This window comes from Macrotis lagotis, chromosome X, assembly GCF_037893015.1.
Source record: "Macrotis lagotis isolate mMagLag1 chromosome X, bilby.v1.9.chrom.fasta, whole genome shotgun sequence".
Lineage (NCBI taxonomy): Eukaryota > Metazoa > Chordata > Mammalia > Peramelemorphia > Peramelidae > Macrotis > Macrotis lagotis.
The window spans coordinates 8,130,413-8,150,550 of NC_133666.1; the positions used below are offsets into that span (position 1 = coordinate 8,130,413).

Below are 20,138 nucleotides of genomic sequence, written 5' to 3' on the forward strand. Positions count from 1 at the left end.
TTATGTAATTTTGCTGTCTCTTATAATTTATTTTTCTTCCTTAAGGATATGATTTCTCTCTCATGACATTCAACTTAGATCAATTTATACCATGGAAACAATGTAAAGACTAACAGACTGCCTTCTGTGGTAGGGGGAAGCAATATTAGGGAAAAATTGCAAAACTCAAAATAAATAAAATCTTTCTTTAAAAAATTGAGGGGGCAGAGCCAAGATGGCAACAAGAGTGGATCCTGTCTTAGGTGCTCTCTCATAAAACTTCTAAACTAAGGACTCTAACTAAAGTTTCAAGAGACAGAACCCACAGAGGGACCCAGTGAAGCAGTTCTCCTACTCAAGGTAACCTGGAAAAGAGCAGAAAGTCTCTGCTCCCCGGGGTTGGAGGGGCAGCCTGCCAGAGGGGTGGCCTGCCAGAGTGAAAGAACTTCAGCCTCCCGGAGGCAGCCCCAGGGAGCTGGGCGCCCTGGCTCCCAGCAGCGGGGGAGTTTCCTGACCTACACCCCGGCCTGCCTGGGGCCGTATAGCAGGGTGATCATTGGGTGTCTGAGGCCGGATTTGGACCCGGGTGCTCCTGGCTCAAGGGCCAGTGCTCTGTCTGCCACCCAGCCACCCCTACTATTATTACTATTTTATTTTATTTTGGGTCTTTTTTTTTCTTTTTTTGTTTTTTGCTGGGCAGTGGGGTTGAGGTGGCTTGCATATCACACAGCTGGGTAATTGTTGGGTGTATGGGGCCAGATAGGGTCTCGGGTGCTCCTGACTCCAGTACTCCGTCCATTGCGCCACCTGGCCATACCTACAATTATTACTATTATTTTTTTATTTTAATTTTTTTCTCTCCCCTTTACTTTATCACTCAAGTGAGTCTGTATTTTGGGGGGAGAGGGGGTATTTTGTTTACTCTTAAACAAGAATATTTTATTAATGAATAAAAAATTATTTGTACAAAATGAGAATAAATAAATATTAAATATAGAAAAGCAAAAAAAAAAAATTGAGGGCCACAATCAGTGATTCTTTTAGGAATCACGAGGAAATGCTCCTAAACTGAGGAGCCCCTCTCCACATGTAGGATTTTTGAGATAATCCAGAGGCCCTTGGATGGCTCCAGCTGGTTCAAAGCCAGGTTTGGGGGTATGTGCAATGTAACATCAAGGCTCCTGATGCCTTGCCCCACACGGGAGAAAGCATTGTTCTGTGGATTACTTTGGGGCCAACTGATAGATCAAGTCCCTGTCAGAATCCAGGGAAGCTGACCTTCCTGGAACTTCGGAAGCAGTGGGTGGGAACCCTGAGAAAGCAGTACTCCAATGTTAGGATTGCTGTGATAGAGGGTTCTTGACAAGGAACTGATGGGGGGGGGGGGTCATTTCTTTTTCACTGAGCCAGGATCTTTCCTTAAAGTCAATCTCAAGTCCCCCTCTTTCCCACCCTCAGCCCACAGGGCAAGCCCCAGCTTAGTGGGGGGGGGGGGTCAATGTATCTGAAGCTCCTTGGCCTCCAACTGTTCCAGACTAAATCAGAGGGCAAGCGGTAATAGATAACTGAAGTATGATTCACATGTATAAATAAAGAGATGTGGACGAACTGGGTTTTGATTCTAGACTCTGCTGTTGTGTGACTGGGCAAGTGTCTTAACCTCTCTGAGTTCCACTGACCTTGTTTACAAAAGGAGGGGTTTGAGACTGGATGCTTTTCTGAGGACCCCGAGGGATTATTGAGCTGGGACAGATTTCCAGGGTGAGACTCAAATGGCCAGCCCCATAGATGGGGCTTCCTTTGGAAGACCATGAGTGATGTGCCAGGACTTTTGCCCAGCAACCACACAGCAGCACAGCAGAAGAGGGAGACCTAGTTCTAGGTGTTCAGTTAGTAGGTCCTTGCTCTGGGCAGGGTCCTGAACTAGAGGGGAAGGGGCAGGGGCTTGCATGGATGAAGAAAAACAAGCATAGATCCTGTTCTCCTTAATTACTGTGCTAATCTCACTGGCTTCCAGGAAAAACAATACCTAATGGGGCGGCTAGGTGGCTCAGTGGAAAAAGCACTGGTCCTGGAGTCAGGAGTACCTGGGTTCAAATCCGGTCTCAGACACTTCATAATGACCTAGCTGTGTGGCCTTGGGCGAGCCACTTAACCCCGTTTGCCTTGCAAAAACCTAAAAAAAATACCTAAGAATTTTCATGATACATTTTTATTTTGCTGGGTAGAGGAGAAGCCATTTTAAGGTGCAATGGAAAGAACAGGTTCTACAGTCAGAGATCTGGACTTAAATGCTGCCCTGGTTCTAGCTGCCTAGGTGACCTTGAATAAGTCATTCCTGTCCCTGGACTTCAGTTACTTCCTCTGTAAAATGAGACAGTTGGTCTTCCCTCACAGCCTTAGAGCTAGGATCCTATGTGTGACCCTGGAATAGTCCCTTCCCTTCCCTGGGCCTGGGTTGAACGAGAGGGCCTCTGAGGGTCTTTGTAGATCTAGAAAAACAAACTCTTGTGTGAGATGGTGCTGGATGAGTGTCATTTTTGTCCCCCAATTTGGTGGGAGAAGGGGAACAAAACCCTGGACTTTCCTTGGCCCAAGTAGGGACACTCTGACAATGACCTCTGAAAAGATCCTGAGGGTTCCCTTCACTCTCCAGTCAAGAAAGCTATAGCCCTAAGAGACCAAGGAATCCCATCTTATTCTTCTGGACTTTGATCTTGACCCTGACTTCCCCTTCCTTCTTATTTCTGTCCTGGTAGAAGTTTAAAGCTTACAGACATCCTGTTTGAGAGCTCAAGGGAAAAGAACCAAGCCAGGCCTCCACTCACAATCCTAGGAGAAATGAGGCCACTCTCTAATCTAGAAGCCCCATTTTGAGTTCAGATTGATCCTAGGCAGGCTCAGTTCTGACAGTACCTCTCATCTCCCTTGGAGGACCACAAAGGCCCCTGGCTGTTAGGCATTTCAACCAACAAGGTGTTAAGGTGGGGGATCCAAAGAATCTGCATGTCAGAGGCTGGGAGAGACCAATACTTCCCCCTTCCTTCTCTGTGGCCTGGAAGGTCTCAGCTCAAATATTTCAAACTATGATGAGCAAAAGCTTTAGTGTCATTTGAATACTTGGAAGTCAAGGATGTTTTGAGTAGTCATCTAGTTCTTCCCCAGATATTATTTCACGGCTGAAATATCAGGTTTTATAAAATATAACTCAAATGATTTCAAATCCAACCAACAGAACTTAAGCCAGAAAAAGTCCAGCATTCTCTTGAGTCTCCACTTACACTCTGGCTAAGGTCCCATTTAGCCATCTGGACTCAGAATCCCCAAGCCTGTCCTTAAAAAGAAAGATGTACATCTGGGTCCTTTTGACGTATACACTTTTGTTACAGAATTCTCTTTCTTCAGGGCAGGGGAGGGGTGGGGAGTAGAGGAAAGAAAAAGTGTTTAATGTAAAAAAAAAATTTTTAAGTGTTATGAAGAGAATGAGCAGGAAATGGACTAACTTTTCTCCATGATGCTGATCACAAAGACCGCTAAGAATAGAATCTTAGAGTTTCAAATTACTCAAACATATTTGTGTTTTTTAAAAAGATGTGATGGGATCAATTCAGACAATATCGATTTATTAAGGGCCTATTGGGTGCAGAATCCAAGGGTTAAGGTTAGCACGAGATCCCACTTTTAAGACCTCAGTCTATCACCCAGTTTGGCAGGAAGTATTGGCAGCAGAGTGCCAAGCCTAGGGGCAGGAAGATCTGAGTTCAAATTCAGCCTCAGACGGTTGTATGACCTTGGGCAAGTCGCTTCGTCCTGCTGGCCTTAGTTTCCTCATTTGTAAAATGGGTTGGAGAAGGAAATGGAAAACGACTCCAGTATCTCTGCCAAGAAAACCCCAAATGGGGTCATAGAGAGTTCAGAAACAACTGAAAAATGGCTGAACACCAAAACAGCATCTTACTAAGGTCACATTTGTATCAGCACTGCTATTCCAGGGCATAGAGGACTGCAGACAAAAGACAGTGAGAGTGCTAAGCCCTTCCTGAGACTGACAAGCTCAATGTGTCCCTCCCTGATTCTCCTGGTACCTAACTATGTCTGATACTGACCCAACATGCCCCCACCACACTCTGTTCTCCAAGGCTCATGGAATCTTAAGCCTCTCATTCTTTCTTCTTCCCTTCAGACCACAGACTCTTCTTCCTCGATTTTGGATTATCCCCAGGAGGCAGTCTACTATAAGGAACAGAGCACTTGTTGGAGTTGGAGTTGAAACTACCAACACATAACTTGATGGTCTTGGGCAAATCACCTCACCTTCCTGTGCTATAAAAATGAGAGGCTTGCATTTGATAGCCTCTAAGGTTCCTTTCAGCTGTAGAATTCTACTTAGCTACAAAGAGATTCTGGTAGTCTGACCTCAGCTTGTCAAGAGGTCTGCCCTCTAGACAAGGCCCACACATTCAGAAGGTTGGCCAAGACTAAGTCTTTGCCTTGGAACAGAGACTGTAAAGGCCTATCAGCCAAGTTTGGGCCAGTTGCTTTTAGGATCAGGGGATCAGGAAGAGACACATTGGACTTAGACCTCCTGAGAACAATATGAAAGCAACAGTCTGACTTCAAACTAAGGAAAGATTAGGGGGTATCATCCATCAAGGGTACTGCTTGTTCTCAGCCTAACTCCAAGAAATAGCCACCTGACTTTTGGCATAGGTTATCCTTCTTGGGATAATCCAGAATCGAGGGAAAAGAGTCTGGGGTCTGAAGGGAAGAAGGAAGAATCAGAAGTTTAGGGTTTCATGGACCTTGGAGTGAAGTGGGGATAGATTGGGTTAATAACTGGGCAAGAGTCAGACAGTCTGGATTTGAATCCTGCTTGCAACTCACTGTCCCTCTCTGGGTCTCCTCATCTGAAAGATGAAGGGGCCAGCCGGTGTGATCTCTCAGAACCTTCTCTGATCTAAATAGTAAAACCAGGGAGGGTTGTTCCCTTCCTTGAACAACCTGTTAACTTCAATGGCATCAGTCCAAAGCAAAGCCCCCCCTTGGCACCCAGGCCATTACAGATGTTCCCCAAGTTTATCTGAACTTCAAAGTTATGGGGATTTGGAGAATAGGGGAAGTTGATTTAGTGAAAATTTCAAGCTATATTCCCTTTGGTTCACTGTGACTAAAGAATCCTCCTGTCACTTTCTATCTTAATAATTCACCACTTACAAGACATTTTCTAGAGATTCATTTCAAATGTTTGCTGAAGCCCAAGCTAAATATATATTATACTATGAGAATGTCCTCCCATGTACAGATGAAGAAAATTTTATTTCTTAATAACTTTTGGCTTAACCTTATAGCTTCAGAAATTAAAAGCAAGGAAGTGAAGATCTGCTTTAATTAGATCCTTCTCACCTCTCCCCCTCTTTGCCTATACATCTCGAAAGCTATAGGAATAGCTAGTTAGTTCGCACTCGCAGAGGGGCTTGGCACAGACCAGTTAGCATATTCCATGATTGCCCTCTGCTGGTTGGAAAAAGGCCACAGAAGCTGGCCTTCAGAACAAGTCTAAAGCTTGTAAGGAAGAGAATGATGGACTTCAGCTGGAAGAGTCACCTTCTAGGAGATGCAGAGCCAAAGGAGCATGAGCTAAAAAGCTAAATGGATATACAATTGTCCCCTTCTGGCCCCACTGAGGCACAGAGAGTCTAAACAACTTGTCCAAAGTCACAGGAATGAGAAGAACTCTACCTGGGATACCCAGGAGGTCACACTATTCAATGTACCTGCAGACAGTCAAAACACAGAATGACCAAGAACCAACCCAGGATCTTAGCACTGAAAGGGACCTCAGAGTCCAACCTGGACCTGGGCAGTAATGACCCTCCTAGAACAATCCTGGCCAGTGGGCAGCCTACCACTAGTGGTCAGGAAGCTCACTACCTCTGGAAATAACTTGTGCCATTTGGGAGCACTGTTACTAGGTTGGAATTTTCCTTGTTGCAGCCTCACTATATTCATATGAGCAGTTATGGAGTTCTTAACAAGTCCCACATTTTGAGCCACCAAGCACACTCACACTCACACTCTTCTCTCTCTCTCTCTCTCTCTCTCTCTCTCTCTCTCTGTCTGTCTCTCTTTCGTTCTCTCTCTCCCCCCCAATCTCTGTCTTTCTCTGGCTGAGTAGAGTAGGAGTCCCACGATTGGGGGGGGGGGACACAAGCATTCAATGCCTCCCCTCTTCTTTTCCTCCCATCTCAGCAGAGAATGCTGGCTCTGGAGCTGAGCTCTTTCACTTAGACCCTTTGTCATTCGTTTTTATAAAAAAGAATAAGCTGTGCTCTCTTTCCACCCTCTCTAATTGCCTTAATTAACAAACTTCATTTTCCTTAAGGTCAACTTTTTATGAAATTCAAGTGAGGGGTAATGAAATTGTGGGAGAGATAAAGCCAACTGGACTCCAGAGGAGACTACTTAGGCCAGGACCCAGGCTGGTGAAACCTGCAGAGCCCCTGAAATGCGTAAAATCCAATACTGAGGCTGATGAAATTGAGGTGTCCTTTTCCTCATCCAAGTTTTGTGAGTCCCTGAAACACATCTGCAGCCTCTAGGTGAAGAACAATCCAGAGGACGGATAGCAGAAAACAAGGACTGATAAAGCTCCTCCTGTGTGCCAAGTGCATTATAAACATTATGTCATTTGATTCTCAAAACACCCCTAGGAGGCAAGTGCTTTTAATGCTACCATTTACATTTGAGAAAACTCTGGCAGGCAGAAGTAAAGTGACTTGTCCAGAGTCACTTAGCTAGTAAGTGTCTGAGGGTGGATGTGAATTTGGGTCTTCCTAACCTAAGACCCAGAAGGCTGAAATTACATTCAGCAGTTACCTAGTTGTAAGTAGAAGTGACCTTCCAGCCCTGGGCCTCCAATTCCCAAGTCAGAGCTCTTTTGGCTCTAGTACCAGAAAAAGGAAGATATAGTCTCACCACCAAAAAGGGGCGAGCCTTACTGCCCAGTCAACAGCAGCCATTCAGAGTGAAATAGGAATTAGAGGAATGAGACAGATAATCTTTAAAATCCTCCCCTCCAAAACAAGTTCTGATATTCACTGCCTATTCCAAGGGCCCTCTCAACTCTGACATTGCCTGCTCTGGTGTTTCATCTTCCCAGGTCCCCTATATTTTATCATTCCACATTCTAAGTTCCTTTAGGCCCTCTCAGTCCTATTTATTTATTTATTTATTTATTTATTTATTTATTTATTTAATTTAAGACAATGGGGTTCACTAACTTGCCCAAGGTCACACAGCTAGTTAATTAAGTGTCTGAGGCAGAATCTGAACTCAGGTCCTCCGGACTCTATCCACTGTGGCACGTGGCTGTTTCTTCTCAGTCCTATATAACCTGAGTGGACCAGTCACCTCCCTCAGGGCCCAGTGCAAGAGCTGGAGTACTAGGCAATATTGCATCTATCCTGTTCTAGGTTCCTTCAAATTGTCACATTCTATTTTGAGTTATTCTTTCTCTATGCTCCACGGCGTTTTTTTTGCAGAGGACTCAAGGTGGAGGGCCCCAAAGCCCTGGCTTCAAATCTGGTCTCAGATAGACCCTGGGGGAGTGACTTTGGCTCTCTAGGACAGCAAATGGCCTAGAAGCTATTGATCCACACTGCTAGTATTTCCCCATCTGGGCATTTCTTAGACTATTTAAATCACAGGTCTGAGTCAGGGGTTTCTAAAGGGTCCTTGGAGTGCTAACATTCTATGCTCAAATAGATTGGGGAAGAGAGCAAAACAGAATCCTGGCTTTGGGAGGCAAATTTGGGTTCTGGAGCTCTGAGGAGATGACTCTGGCTTGTTAGAGACTCAGTTTCCTCACTTAGGGCAGTTCAGCTATGTAATGGACAGGGTCCTGAATTTCAAGGCAGCCGCTAATGTATCATTCTTCATTTTCAGAGAAGACCATGCCATCAGGGAGATGATGTCATGACAAGCATATGAATTGGATTGGAGCGGGGGGGGGGGGGGGGGGCTGTGCTAAGTCACCAGTCTCACTTTCTCCTCCAGAGTCATCTGGGTCCAGTGGCCAGAGATGGATCTACATGATTGGAGATGACCCTAGATGTGGGGCAATCAGGGTTAAGTAACTTGCCCAAGGTCACACAGGTAGTAAGTGTCCAGTGTCTGAGACCAGATTTGAACTCAGGTACTCCTGACTCCAAGGTCAGTGCTCTATCCACTGCACCACCTAGCTACCCAAAGGCAGCTGCTAACTAAAATTGGGTAATCAAGACTGCTCTCCCTACTTCAAAATACAGGCAGAGTCTGGAAGCCAAGGATGAGCACAGCTCAGTGACTGCTCCAATTACATTTATTAACTGTGTGAAATTGGCCAGGTCATTTCCCTTCTCAACTTGGCTTCCCAGGCTCAAAAATGAGGGGGTTGGGGATAGACTGACTCTCCGGTTCTCCAATGGATGTAAACTGGTCTGCAAAAGCCCCAGGCTATACAAGTATGAACTATATTATTATTATTACCAGAAAGCCTCTTAAGGATCCATTAGAAGCTCCTTTACCTTGCATTTTCAATTCATAAAGTCACTTTCCATTTAAAAAAAGCATTTGTTATAACAAAAGTGGGATTTGTTCACCAGCTTGGCAACCTCAGTCAGGGAAAGTCTACAGGAGCTTACGGTTGTAGTCAGTAGCCACATTGGTCCAAGGCAAGGAAAGGACGGAGGGACTCAAAACCAGGCCAGGGAAGGAATGAGGGGGACCCCTCAAGGCCAGGCCATGAAGGGAAGAAGGGGAACCCCTCAAGGCCAGGCCATGAAGGGAAGGAGGGGGACCCCTCAAGGCCAGTCTTGAAGGGAAGGAGGAGGGAAGTGGTGGGGGGAGGGTGAGACACACATACCTTGTCGAAGTGCTCAATAAGGATTTCCACCACGATATTCTGGAATTTAATGTTCATCATGGCGGCCACAGTATCCTCCTGGGCCCTCATCAGAGTGGGTCCAAATATCACTCCCATGTTTGAGGGAGACATCAGGTTCTCTCGGCTATGCTCACACACACTGTGAGAAAGAAAGAGGACAGAGAAATGAACAAAATGGATCGTTTACTGCCCACTGATAGGCTGGGAATAAGAAGGGAAAGATGATGAAGACTGGAGCAAGGCATGATTGATTTCGAGAGATAAAAGCAACATCTCATAAATAATACAAGGAGGGAGGTCACAAAGGTTGGATTTCTACTTGAAACGTCACTGGATATGTCAGAAGACTTGTTTGAATCACACTGGTTGGTGATTCTGGGTAAGATCCTTAGCCTCACTTTCTTCAGCCTCAAAATAAAGCCTAGCAAGTTAGAAGCCAGACTGTAGGTTTAATTTAAGATCATGTTGGGATACTTCTGCCAAGTAGTCCAAAACTTTTATTTTATGGAGAAAGGAACTGTAATTTAGCCAATGTCTAAACTTGTGCATTCTGATTAGAAACCCAGTACTTGAAGTCAGTTCAGGTCAGGTGACCCTGCAGTTGCTAGAGCACTGGGTCTGGAAGTCAGAGTCATCTTCATGAGTTCAAATCCAGCCTTAGATATTTATTAGCCATGTGACCCTGGGCAAATCACTTCATTTAGTTTGACTCAGTCTTCTCATCTATAAAATGAAATGAAGAAGGAAATGGCAAACCATTCCAGTATACTTGCCAAGAAAACCCAAATTGGTTCACAGAGAGTTGGACATGACTGAAAAACAAATGAATAACAATTTGAAGGCAACAGCCTGGAAAGAACATTGTCACTTCCCTTTTCTGGGTCTCGATTTACTCCTCTGAAAAATGAAGGGGTTATCTTTCCTCTCAAAACCCTCTCTTCTTCTGAATTTCCCAGTTACTGTCCAGGGCATCACCATTCTCCCAATCACCCAGACTCTCAGTTTTGGTGTCACCCCAGAATCCTCACTCATACTTACCCCTTATCTCCAATGTGTTGTCAGATTGTTTCTACTTTCATTCCTATATGTCCCCTTCTCTCCACCTACAAAGTCACTACCCTAGGACAGAGCCTCCTTATCTCACACCTCTTTCCATTCCAGTCCATCCTCCATTCAGTTGCCAAAACAACCTTCCTAAAACCCAGGTCTAACCCAGGTCTGACCCTGACCTTCCTAAATCCAGATCTGGCCAAGTGACTCCCCTACTCAATAAACTTCGGCAGTTCCTTCCCTATTATCTTTAGGATGAAATATGAAATCTTTCAGGAGACTTTTAAGGCATTCCCAACCATGCCCCTTCCTAGCTTTCCAGTATTTTGTATGTTATTCCCCACATCGTACTCTACAGTGCAGTGATGTTGCCCATCCCACACAGGGTAACTAACCATCCCTTGACTCTCGGACCTTTCCAGTGGCTATACCCCTTGCTTCAAATTCTCTCCTCCAGGCTTCGTTCAAGACTCAGCCCAAATTCTATCTTTGGGAAAAGACTCCCTGTACCTTCCTCCCTGGACTGCTGGGCCTATCCCTCTGTGATTACTTCCGATTTACCCTGATTGTAACTTGTATGTTCATATGCTTGCATGTCGGGCTCCTTCATCAGACCACGTGTGAGTTCCTAGGGGGCAAGAGTTGACCTTTTGCCTTTCTTCATACGACCAGTGCTCAGCCTTTTAATAAAAGCTTGTGCACTGATGGAGATGGCCTCTGGGGTGCCTTCCGGTTCCAGCTCTAGTATCCTAAGTGGTATCTCATACTAGTCCCGTACTCTTTCTGGGTCTGTTTCCTCCTCTGTAAAAGAAGGGGGTTGGACTAGCTGACGTCAGGGGGCTCTTCCTTGCCCAAATCTAGGCTCTGTGATTCTATATGTCAGAACATGAAGTTATCCCTTCCACATTACCAAGGGTAAGGGCACAGTGCCCCCACAATCTGGAAAACTGATGTAGAATTTTGTGGCCCACCTTCCATACCAGAGAAGAAGTCTGAATTGTTATGGTTTTAAAATATTTCAAAAAGGTTTCAAAAAGATTTCAAAAATATGTTGATAGTATATAATACTATACATATAATTTACCCATTTCCGAGTTTCTAAACTTTGTATCCCTTGCTGGCCTTCACATGTTATCTGTGGTTTCTGCAAAACTCCCCCCAAATGACTGTTTCATTTCTTAGGCAAAGCCATACTATCAAAGCTGTGGAAGGAAGGAATAACTGTCTCATGGTCAAGCTAGAAGGCATTTAAGGAATAATCAAGTCCAGTATCTTCTACTTGATGCTCCCAGGCAGTTGGCTCCAAGTCCCAGGACTCTTTGGTTGGCAGAAACTGCTAATAATCAGATTTGGGTTGTTCCTAACTGAGGTATTATGTGAGGAGAGCAAAGGGGGCATTGGAAGGTCATCCCAAGCAGAAAGGCAATCCCCTGCCCCCAAAGTCCAAGGAGAGGAAAGCAATAAAGACAGGGCAAGTGGGAGGCAAGGCAGACTGCCTGGAGGGCCTGCCTAGGCTGCTGCTCATTTGAATAAAAATATTTATTCAGTTTATTCAGTGCTTAACTATTTTGTATTAAGATCAATTAATTTGTCTCTTGCCCTCAGGTCCCTAGGGTGAGAAAATCTGCCTGGATGGGGAAGGAGCAAACGTTTAAAGACCCCTCCCTGGATCCTTGGTTTGGTGGAGCCTAGGGAGGCTGCCTCCTCCAAATTGACTGTATTCAAGGCAGTTCCTGAGGAAGAAGGTGGCAGAGAGGAAATGGAGCATTACCAAAACTCCCATTCTATAGCATATTATGATTTATAAAGAGTCTACCCAGAACCAACCTTGTAAAAACAGTGACTACATGAAGTGGTGCTAGATGGAAATGCAATAGAGTGACAGGTCTAGAGTCCCCAAGACTCATTTCCCTGAGTTCAAATCCCACCCTCACAGCCTTCCTGGCTGTGTGCCCCTGGGCAAATCACTTCGACTTTGTTTGCCTCAGTTTATTCATCTAGAAAATGAGATGGAGAAGGAAATCTTTGCCAAGAAAGTCTCAAATGGGATCACCAAGAGTTGAACACAGCTGAAAAATGATTGAGAAACAACAAAAATAAAGTATCATCTGATTTGGGCCTAGCAAACCAAGAGGTATGGCTTCGTGGTCAGAGAACTTGGATTTGAATCCCGCTTCAGTCACTTACTAGTTGTGTGACCCTGGGCAAGTCCATTCCCTTGGTTTCAGTTTCCTTATGGATAAGATGGGGGGGGGGGGGTCCAATTAACTGGTCCCTAAGCTCTCTTCCGGTTCTGGATCCAGGATCATGTGCATGAGCCTGGGCAAGTCTCTTCTCCTTCCTGGGTCTCAGTTTCCTCATGTGTTAAATGAAGGGGTTGGACTAGGTGGCCTCTGAAATCTCTGCCAGCTTAGACACTAAGACAAGACAACCTTGTTATGTCATTGGAGGACACCCTGAGTTTCCTGCATAGGTCCCCAGCCCTTCTCTTTCCTCCCAATTTTCTAAGTCCCTTGGGAAGAGATTGTGTATCTGACGTCCTCTACTTAAGTGGTACAAGTAGAAGAGTACTAGACAGAAAGTCAGGAGAGCTAGACTCATGGCCTGACAGCCTATCAGGTATAAATAGCCTTACCTGAGTCACTTGACCTTGGTGAGTCTCAGTTTCCCCATTTTTCCTATCTTTAAAGTGGGGATGACCATTCTTGCTGCAGCAACTTCACAGGACTATTGAGAGACTACACTGAGGGTCCCTCTAGCCACCTTCCCCTGGGACTCTCTTTGCATAGCACATTTTATTATATATCATGTTCAATCAGGTATGTCGAATGGATAGAGAACTGGACTTGGTATCACAAAGACCTGGGTTCAAATTCTGATTCCAATTCTAACTAGCTCTCTGACCTTTAGCAGTCAAGTCAATATAATCCTGGATCTAGAAGTAGAGGGTGAATTTGCCCAAGGTCACACAAGGAGTAATCATCAGAGTGAAACGTTCACCCAGATTCTTGTGGCCAAACTCAGGCCATTGCCACTCCTGGGGCTGTGCTCCTACTAGCTGGCCAGCACAGTGTCTCCTTCCCATCCCTGCTCAGCTCCCTCAGGCTACCCAATGGAGAGATAATTCCCCAAAGTGGTTTTATAAAGTAGATACCCAAGCGGGTATTTTCTCACTTGGGGCATCATTTGCTCCTTGTAACAGTCCCGCAAAGGAGGATGGAAAAATATTATTTCTCTACATATTTCAGATAAGGAAACTGAAGCTGAGAAAGCCAATGACTCCAGGAAATAATCAGCAGAGTTTGAACCCTAATCCAGGTCTCCAAACTCCTACATGTGGCATCCTCTCAAAGAAGGTTCCCGAGATTTGGGAGCCCAGAGTCCCGGATTCAAGTTCCAGCTTTACAACTGCTCTGGGGCAACTAACTTCCTCTCCAGCAGTCTCAGTTTCTTCATTTGAAAAATAGGGAGACGATGACAGGGGACACTGCAGACCTCGATTTCGAGGATTATAGAATTTCTAGAAGCTTACAGATCAGAAAGGAGAGTTGCAGCTACTGTTTTTCTTACTGGCCTTCACATTTCAGCTAGCATTGACTCAGGTCTAGCCCTCGGCCAGGCCCTCTTGCAGGAGACTTGGATCAGATACATACTTGACCAGGTGTCTTATGAGAAGTTCCAGCATATCCCGATTCTTGTTGGGAAGCCTATAGACCAGAGCATGAATGGCTCCCAGCCTGTAATCCAGGTTTTCAGACTCTGAGAGAAAATATTGAAAGACAGACATGGGTTATCCACTTGGACTGTGGGAATAGAGGACTCTGGGAACTGGGAATTGCACCAAAATACAGCCATGCTTATAGGTAGAGAAGGAACTGAGGGGGAGAAAGAGCAGGGGACAGAAAGAGAGGCAGAAAGACAGAGAAGTCAAAGGAGAGAGAGACAAAGACAGAAGTGAAATGCCTAACTACGAGCCCAGAAGCCGGGTCCTTGCACTACCACAGGCATTATTTGTCCTAAATGAAGGGGGGTCGTGGGGTTACAGGCTGGAGGAAGCCTTAGAAATCATCTAATTCAATCCCCTCAATTTATAGGTCAAGAAACTGAGACAGAGAGGAAAAGTGAGTGGGAGAGGGTCACCCAGCTAAGAATGTAACTAAACCAAGATATGAAACCTCAAATCCAGGTCTCTGACCCTGGGATGGCTCATTCAGCCCTTGGGGCCCTGGAAATCTGGAATCTGAATTTCTGGTTTCTCCCCAAGTTCATTTTCCTTCCTCCCCAAAGCTGGGTCCTCTAAGGTCAGGGGAAGACTGTTATGAGAATCAACAGCCAGCCAGGAGCTAAGGCTACAGGGCTTCAGGTTGAAATCCTCTCAGTCTCACGGCCCAGAAAATGCCACTGCCTAGCAGCAGTAGCAGGAGACAGTGGAAGGAGCCCTGGTCGTGAATCCTAGCCCTGAGACCCGCTAGGCTTGTGAGCCTGAACACATCAGTGCCTCTCTGGGAAGCTCTGTGGCTTCCCCCTCACTCCCATTTGGTAAACTTTAGAATCCTGGAGAACTGATAGCTAATGAGGGGGCCAAGTCATTTATTAAATGCCTACTATGTATCAGGCCCTCCAAGATCTCATTTAATACTTCCAACAACCCCAGGAGGTGGATGCTATTATTTTTCAGTTGAGGAAACTGAGACAGGCAGAAATTAAGTAATTTGCCCAGTGTCCTAAAGTTAAGGGGTGACTGAGACTGGATTTGCAGTCAGGACTTCCTAACTCTAGAGCCAGTGCCCTGAGCTACTTAGCTCATTAATTAATATTCTAAGCACCTCACCAGTCCCGACTGTATTCCTCAGTTTCCCCGTCTATGAACTTGGATGCAACTACAGGAGGAATGATACACAATGCAGCTGTAGAGTGAATTGAGAAGGTCAGGTAAAAGACTAAGAATCTTAGTAGAAAAAAAGTTGCCTCCCCTGGCCTGGCCCAGCCCTGCCCTGTCCTCCAATGGGAGACCAAGTCACTTCTTTCTAAAGAAGCGACACAGGGCCCAGTCATAGAGAATCAAGTAATCCTAGATGGAGAGGACTTCAGAGGTCATTTGACAGAGGAAGAAACTGAGGTCCAGGGAGGGGAAGGGACTTGGTCAGGAAGCCACAAATATTAAGCAGGAGGAAGGAGGATTTGAGCTCAGGTCCCCAGACCCTTCACCTTGTCTCTCCTAGCTCCTCTGTTAGAACTAGGCAACAGGATAAGGGTTAGAGAGAGCAAAAAAGAGTGGCCCAATTCCCGAAGGCAGAAACAAAGGGTAGCAAAAGCTCAACTCCTTTATTGCCCATGATTCCTTTTCCTCTGGGTTGTTGGCCTCTACAACAATAGCAAAGCAGGCAAAGACGGCCATGTTGGAGCACCATGGAGAGCCCTAGGTGGGGACTTAAGGCAAGTGAATCCATGTCCCTGGACCTTGGTTCCCTTCTCTATACAATAAGGAGGGGTGGGGGTGGGGGCAACCAACTAGACACAACTCATTTAGCTTAGTTAGTATGGGCTAGTAACTTGGCTTGTCAGCTGACAACTGGTTCAAGAATACCAATAATGTGAGCTTCAAAGCAGGCAGAAATAGTGAGCAGAAAGTTGACCTCAGGGTCAAGAAACCCCGCGTTCAAACCCTACCTCTGATACCCATTGATAAAAGTCTCTGGGCAAATCACCAACCAGGCAACTCCCGAAGCAGAGGGGCTGAGCTGCCTGGGGAAAAGACTCCCTAAAGGAGGAAATCAATGAAATCTGAAAGGAAATCTTTCCACCCACTTCTGGATCTGTTTTTTTCCAGTCCAAGTGAGCCAGTATCCACCTGCTCTCCTCCCTCTGCTGGAAAGGGCCTTTGACATCATCTGGTTCAATCTTCTCATTTATGGAGGGGTAAACTGAGGCTTAGAGAGGGAATCTTCTGAAGCTATCTTATATGTACCTAGGCTGTCTTCCCCAGTAGAATGTCAACTCATTAAGAGCAAGGACAGTTTTGTATCTTTCTTTATATTCCTTGGCCCTTACAACAATGATTGATTAATAAATGCTTACAGATTTACCAACTGATGGAGACCCAAGTCTTTGGACTCTGAAGCCAATATTCTCACTAGGCTAGCACTAGGAGCCTCCCTCTCTGGTACTTTATCCTGCTAGGTCCTCTGGCTGACTCAGCACATTCCAATTTTGTCCAAGGAAGGGAAAGTATGACAAAATGGTTAGGACTTACTGGCGGCAGAGACCAGCTCTTTGTGGAGCTTATATGTCATAACTGGTTCCGAAAGATTCCTAAAACAGAAAAAAAGAAAAGGACAAAGAGTTACTTTGTGAGGGGAGGAGCTGGCAATGAAATTCTCCTGCTCTAGAGAAAAGGCTATTCCAAGAGGCTCATAATTGCCCTCCCTCCCCTCCTACCCCACAGGGCAGGGACCACCTGGGCAATCTCTAATCCCCTTTGGCTCTTCCATCAGTTCCCCCAACTCCTCTCCTACCTCCTCTATGCCCCCAACTTCCTCTTCCTCATTCTTATTTAGGACACAGCCACCAGTTGTTAGGAATTAACAGAAGAATGATAGAGACTAAAGCCCACACCACCCTGCAATCTAGAAAGCAGATGACTAAATCCTAAAGTGGCTGCACTGTACATTATGGTCAGGACCCATTAGGCTAGGCCTTTAAGAAACATTGCTAAGAGGTATGAGCAGTCTGGTTAAAAAAAAAAAAACCCAAAACAGAAATCAGCCAGTGGTTCTCGATCGCCTCCTGGCATGCCTAACAAAGGCCCTAGGGTCCTGGACAATATGGCCCATACTTTGGCAGTGAGACAACTTTCCTTCCATCTGTTCTGGTGGGTTCAGGAATGCATGTAAACATTCACTTTTAACTAAAGCTACAAAAACTTTCTTCATTTCTGAGCCTCCACCTATGCCCCACCAGGGATGGTAAACCAAATCCATCACCTCCTCTCTGTTCTTGTCGATGACCCACTGGCACAGGCCCTCACCAATCACTCCCTCCCAAAGCTGGGCTACTATGATGGTTTAGTATTACTAAGTATTACTAAAAGACTTTCTGTCTCTATTCCCTGCTCTCCCTAATCAAGGACTCCTGACCTCATGGGGCATGAAAAGTTTGTCAAGGGAGTATGGGCAGGGGCGGGGAGGGGATTTACGTTATACAACTGAAATATTCCAAAAGTACTACGATATTAGTGAAAAGATATTATTGGGAACTGAATGGTTTTCTTTAGGAGAAATTTCTTAAATCTTTCTAATTTTATTTCTCCTGAGCACAAACGTGGTCCACTCTAGAATTTATTTTCCTTTATACTGAATATGGGGGCATGGAAAGGTTTACTGAAAGCCAAGGGGGACAGAGAGCAAAAAGAGCTAGGAGCCCCTTCTCTTTATTCAAGCCTTCAGACCACTGTCAGGTCATCTGCTCAAAAAGCCACCAATAGTTCACTATTGTCTACTAAGTAGACATTCAAGGCCAACCACAATCCTTGGACTACTATAGCTATGTAGCAAACCATGCTGCAAAATGCTCTGCTGTCTCAATCATCTCAGGGAGTTCATTATAACAGGGCTGTCAGCCACTTCCCATATGACCTGGTGCATGCCTGTCTGACTTTTTACAGCCAAACTCTGAGGCCTGCTCATGAAGGAAGTCTTCCCTAAGGCTCCTAAGTTCTGCATGCTGGTGTGTTTCATCACATCTCTAGACTATAAACCCCACAAGGGCCAAGATCAACTAATCTTTTTCCCTCCCCTAGGGTGCTGCCCCAGATTCTACACATATTAGTGACTTAATGAAGGATTGGTATAAATATATCACACCTTCTTCCACCTGTTTTAGCTCCCCAGTTCCATAGACTCATACAACTGCCTATTACCATGGAACCTAACCTCCTTGACCCACTAGAAATACCTGAGGTAGAATTTCAAGGAACTGGTGATTGTCTTAATATCCCAGTCGCTATTCTGCAAATCGATATCTCCTGGACATTTGGGATCTGGAAAAGGAAAAGGAAGAAGAAATATATGGTTCTTTTTTTAGGTTTTTGCAAGGCAAATGGGGTTAAGTGGCTTGCCCAAGGCCACACAGCTAGGTAATTATTAAGTGTCTGAGACTGGATTTGAACCCAGGTACTCCTGACTCCAGGGCCGGTGCTTTTTCCATTGTGCCACCTGGCCACCCCAGAAATATAAGGTTCTTACAATGGTATTCTTCACACCTTCTTAAAATAAAAGTATCATTTAAAGATAGTTAACTGTGTCTTCAGTAGTGTCTGGTACAGCACTTGGGTCCCCAAAGATTTCCCACATGGCTTTAGGACCTTTCATGCCTTATTTTGATTTGTCAAGTGCCCAAAGCCTTAGAAGAAGTTCCCATCAGTACTGACTCTTAAAAGCAAAAGAAATTAATGCAGAATAGGACAGTAAAGAACAAAAGATGAAAGATGAACTAAAAATTCTCTATTATTCATCCTTTGTTTCAAAGAGGACCAAAGAGAACTGTCTTGTGCATGAAGTGGATTTAAGTGAAGCAGAGTCTCCCAAAGCCCTCAGATTCCCCCTCTCTTCTGGAGTCCAAGTTCAGTGACAAGCCAAAAGCCAAGAAGAACAGTGAGCTCAGGAGGCAGGAGTTGATCTTGGTATCTCTGACGTCTCACCAAATCTAAGTACTTCATCCACGTCCTTGCACTTTGGAACAAATTATTCTTATCCATTCATTCCACTGGGGGAAGTCTTCCCATCCTTATGTAGACATTCCCCTAAATTCACCAATGGAATTGAAGCCTGTTGGTTACCCTTTAACCTGGTTTAGTCCATCTGCTGAGAAAGTTTTAGCAAGATGAGGTTGTTACACATGTTACAGCATCTTGAGAGTGTATCAAGTGGACACAAAAGTGGGGGAGTAGCCCTAAGAAAGGCTCAGCAGTCCACACACCTCCCTGAACTGTACCTATATTAAGAAGGCTGATATTTCCCAGATTCAAATTCCCCTTTAATCCCTGGGCAAGCAGATGCACATGATTCTTTCAAATTTAGGAATAGTGGCAAAGTTGAAGGTTCAGGATTCTTCTCTCTTGAGTTTCTTTTCCTCTAGACTCAGTGAAGAAGAAGAAATATCCAGATGTCTTAGAATGAGATGATATAAGGAAACAACTCCCTGCAGCTCCGGAATCATCATGCAATGGTCAGATGGTGTGGCCTCCTTTTATATCTCCAATGGATTTGGGAGATTCACTGATGGCTTTTCCAATCTGCTCATACCTAAATTTTCATGATGCCCACAAGTCTGCTTACATTTGCTAATTGCAGCTATTTTCTTTATTTTCTTCATCTAAGGCTAAGTTTACTTGCCTCTTTCTCTCTCTCTCTCTCTCTCTCTCTCTCTCTCTCTCTCTCTCTCTCTCCCACCCCCACCCCTGACCTCATACTAACCTCCATTATCTTGTGTCATGTAGCTAGTACTTTCTTGGTGCTGGAACTTTCTCCAATGAGAAATAGTCCCATTTATGTTGGGACTGAGGCCATCTACACTGGGAAGTTCAAATTAAGGGCAATTTCAGTCTCCACAAATATCAGATTAGTATAGGGCTTTGCACATAGTAGGCATTAAATTAAATCTATTATTTCCCAACAGAATAAATATAAAATTGAAACCGCTTCCAAACTATTTATAGCAGCAATTTTTGTAATAGCAAATAATTAGAAATCAAGTAAATACCCACTGATTGGGGAATGCTAAATAAATTGTGGTGCAAGAGAGTAATGAAAGATTACTATGCTGTAAGAAATAATGCATGTGATAAATACAGAGAGGTCTGGAAAGATCTACATGAATTGTTGGGGAGAGAAGTAAGAAGAGTCAAGAAAACATACAAAATTACTATAACAATATAAATGAAAAAAACCAATTACACATGAAAAAATTAAAAATGATTGTTGCAAAATGACAAAGAGTCCCAGAGAAGAAAGATGACTCCCCCCACTCCTTAACTGAGGAACATTACATACATTTTCATATTTTTTTGATGTATTGACCAGTTCTGCTGATTTTTTAAGATCTTCTTTCTCTTTTTCTATAAAACAAATTCTTTGTTCTATGGGATTTCTCTTAGAAAGAGGAGATAAGGTACTGGGAGAAGTTTCAG

The 20,138-nt window shown here is 44.7% G+C and overlaps 1 protein-coding gene across 1 annotated transcript in view; it reads right to left on the reverse strand.

The window, feature by feature from the left end:
- Positions 1 to 20,138, reverse strand: part of OPHN1 (oligophrenin 1) — a 308,448-nt gene that overhangs the window by 47,201 nt on the left and 241,109 nt on the right. Inside the window, exons 15-18 of the mRNA XM_074202349.1 lie at positions 17,906 to 17,990; positions 16,206 to 16,264; positions 13,606 to 13,711; positions 8,882 to 9,041 (exon numbers count right to left, since the gene is read on the reverse strand). Of these exons, the coding sequence (XP_074058450.1) occupies positions 8,882 to 9,041; positions 13,606 to 13,711; positions 16,206 to 16,264; positions 17,906 to 17,990 (410 nt within the window). The remainder of the gene's footprint in view (positions 1 to 8,881; positions 9,042 to 13,605; positions 13,712 to 16,205; positions 16,265 to 17,905; positions 17,991 to 20,138) is intronic.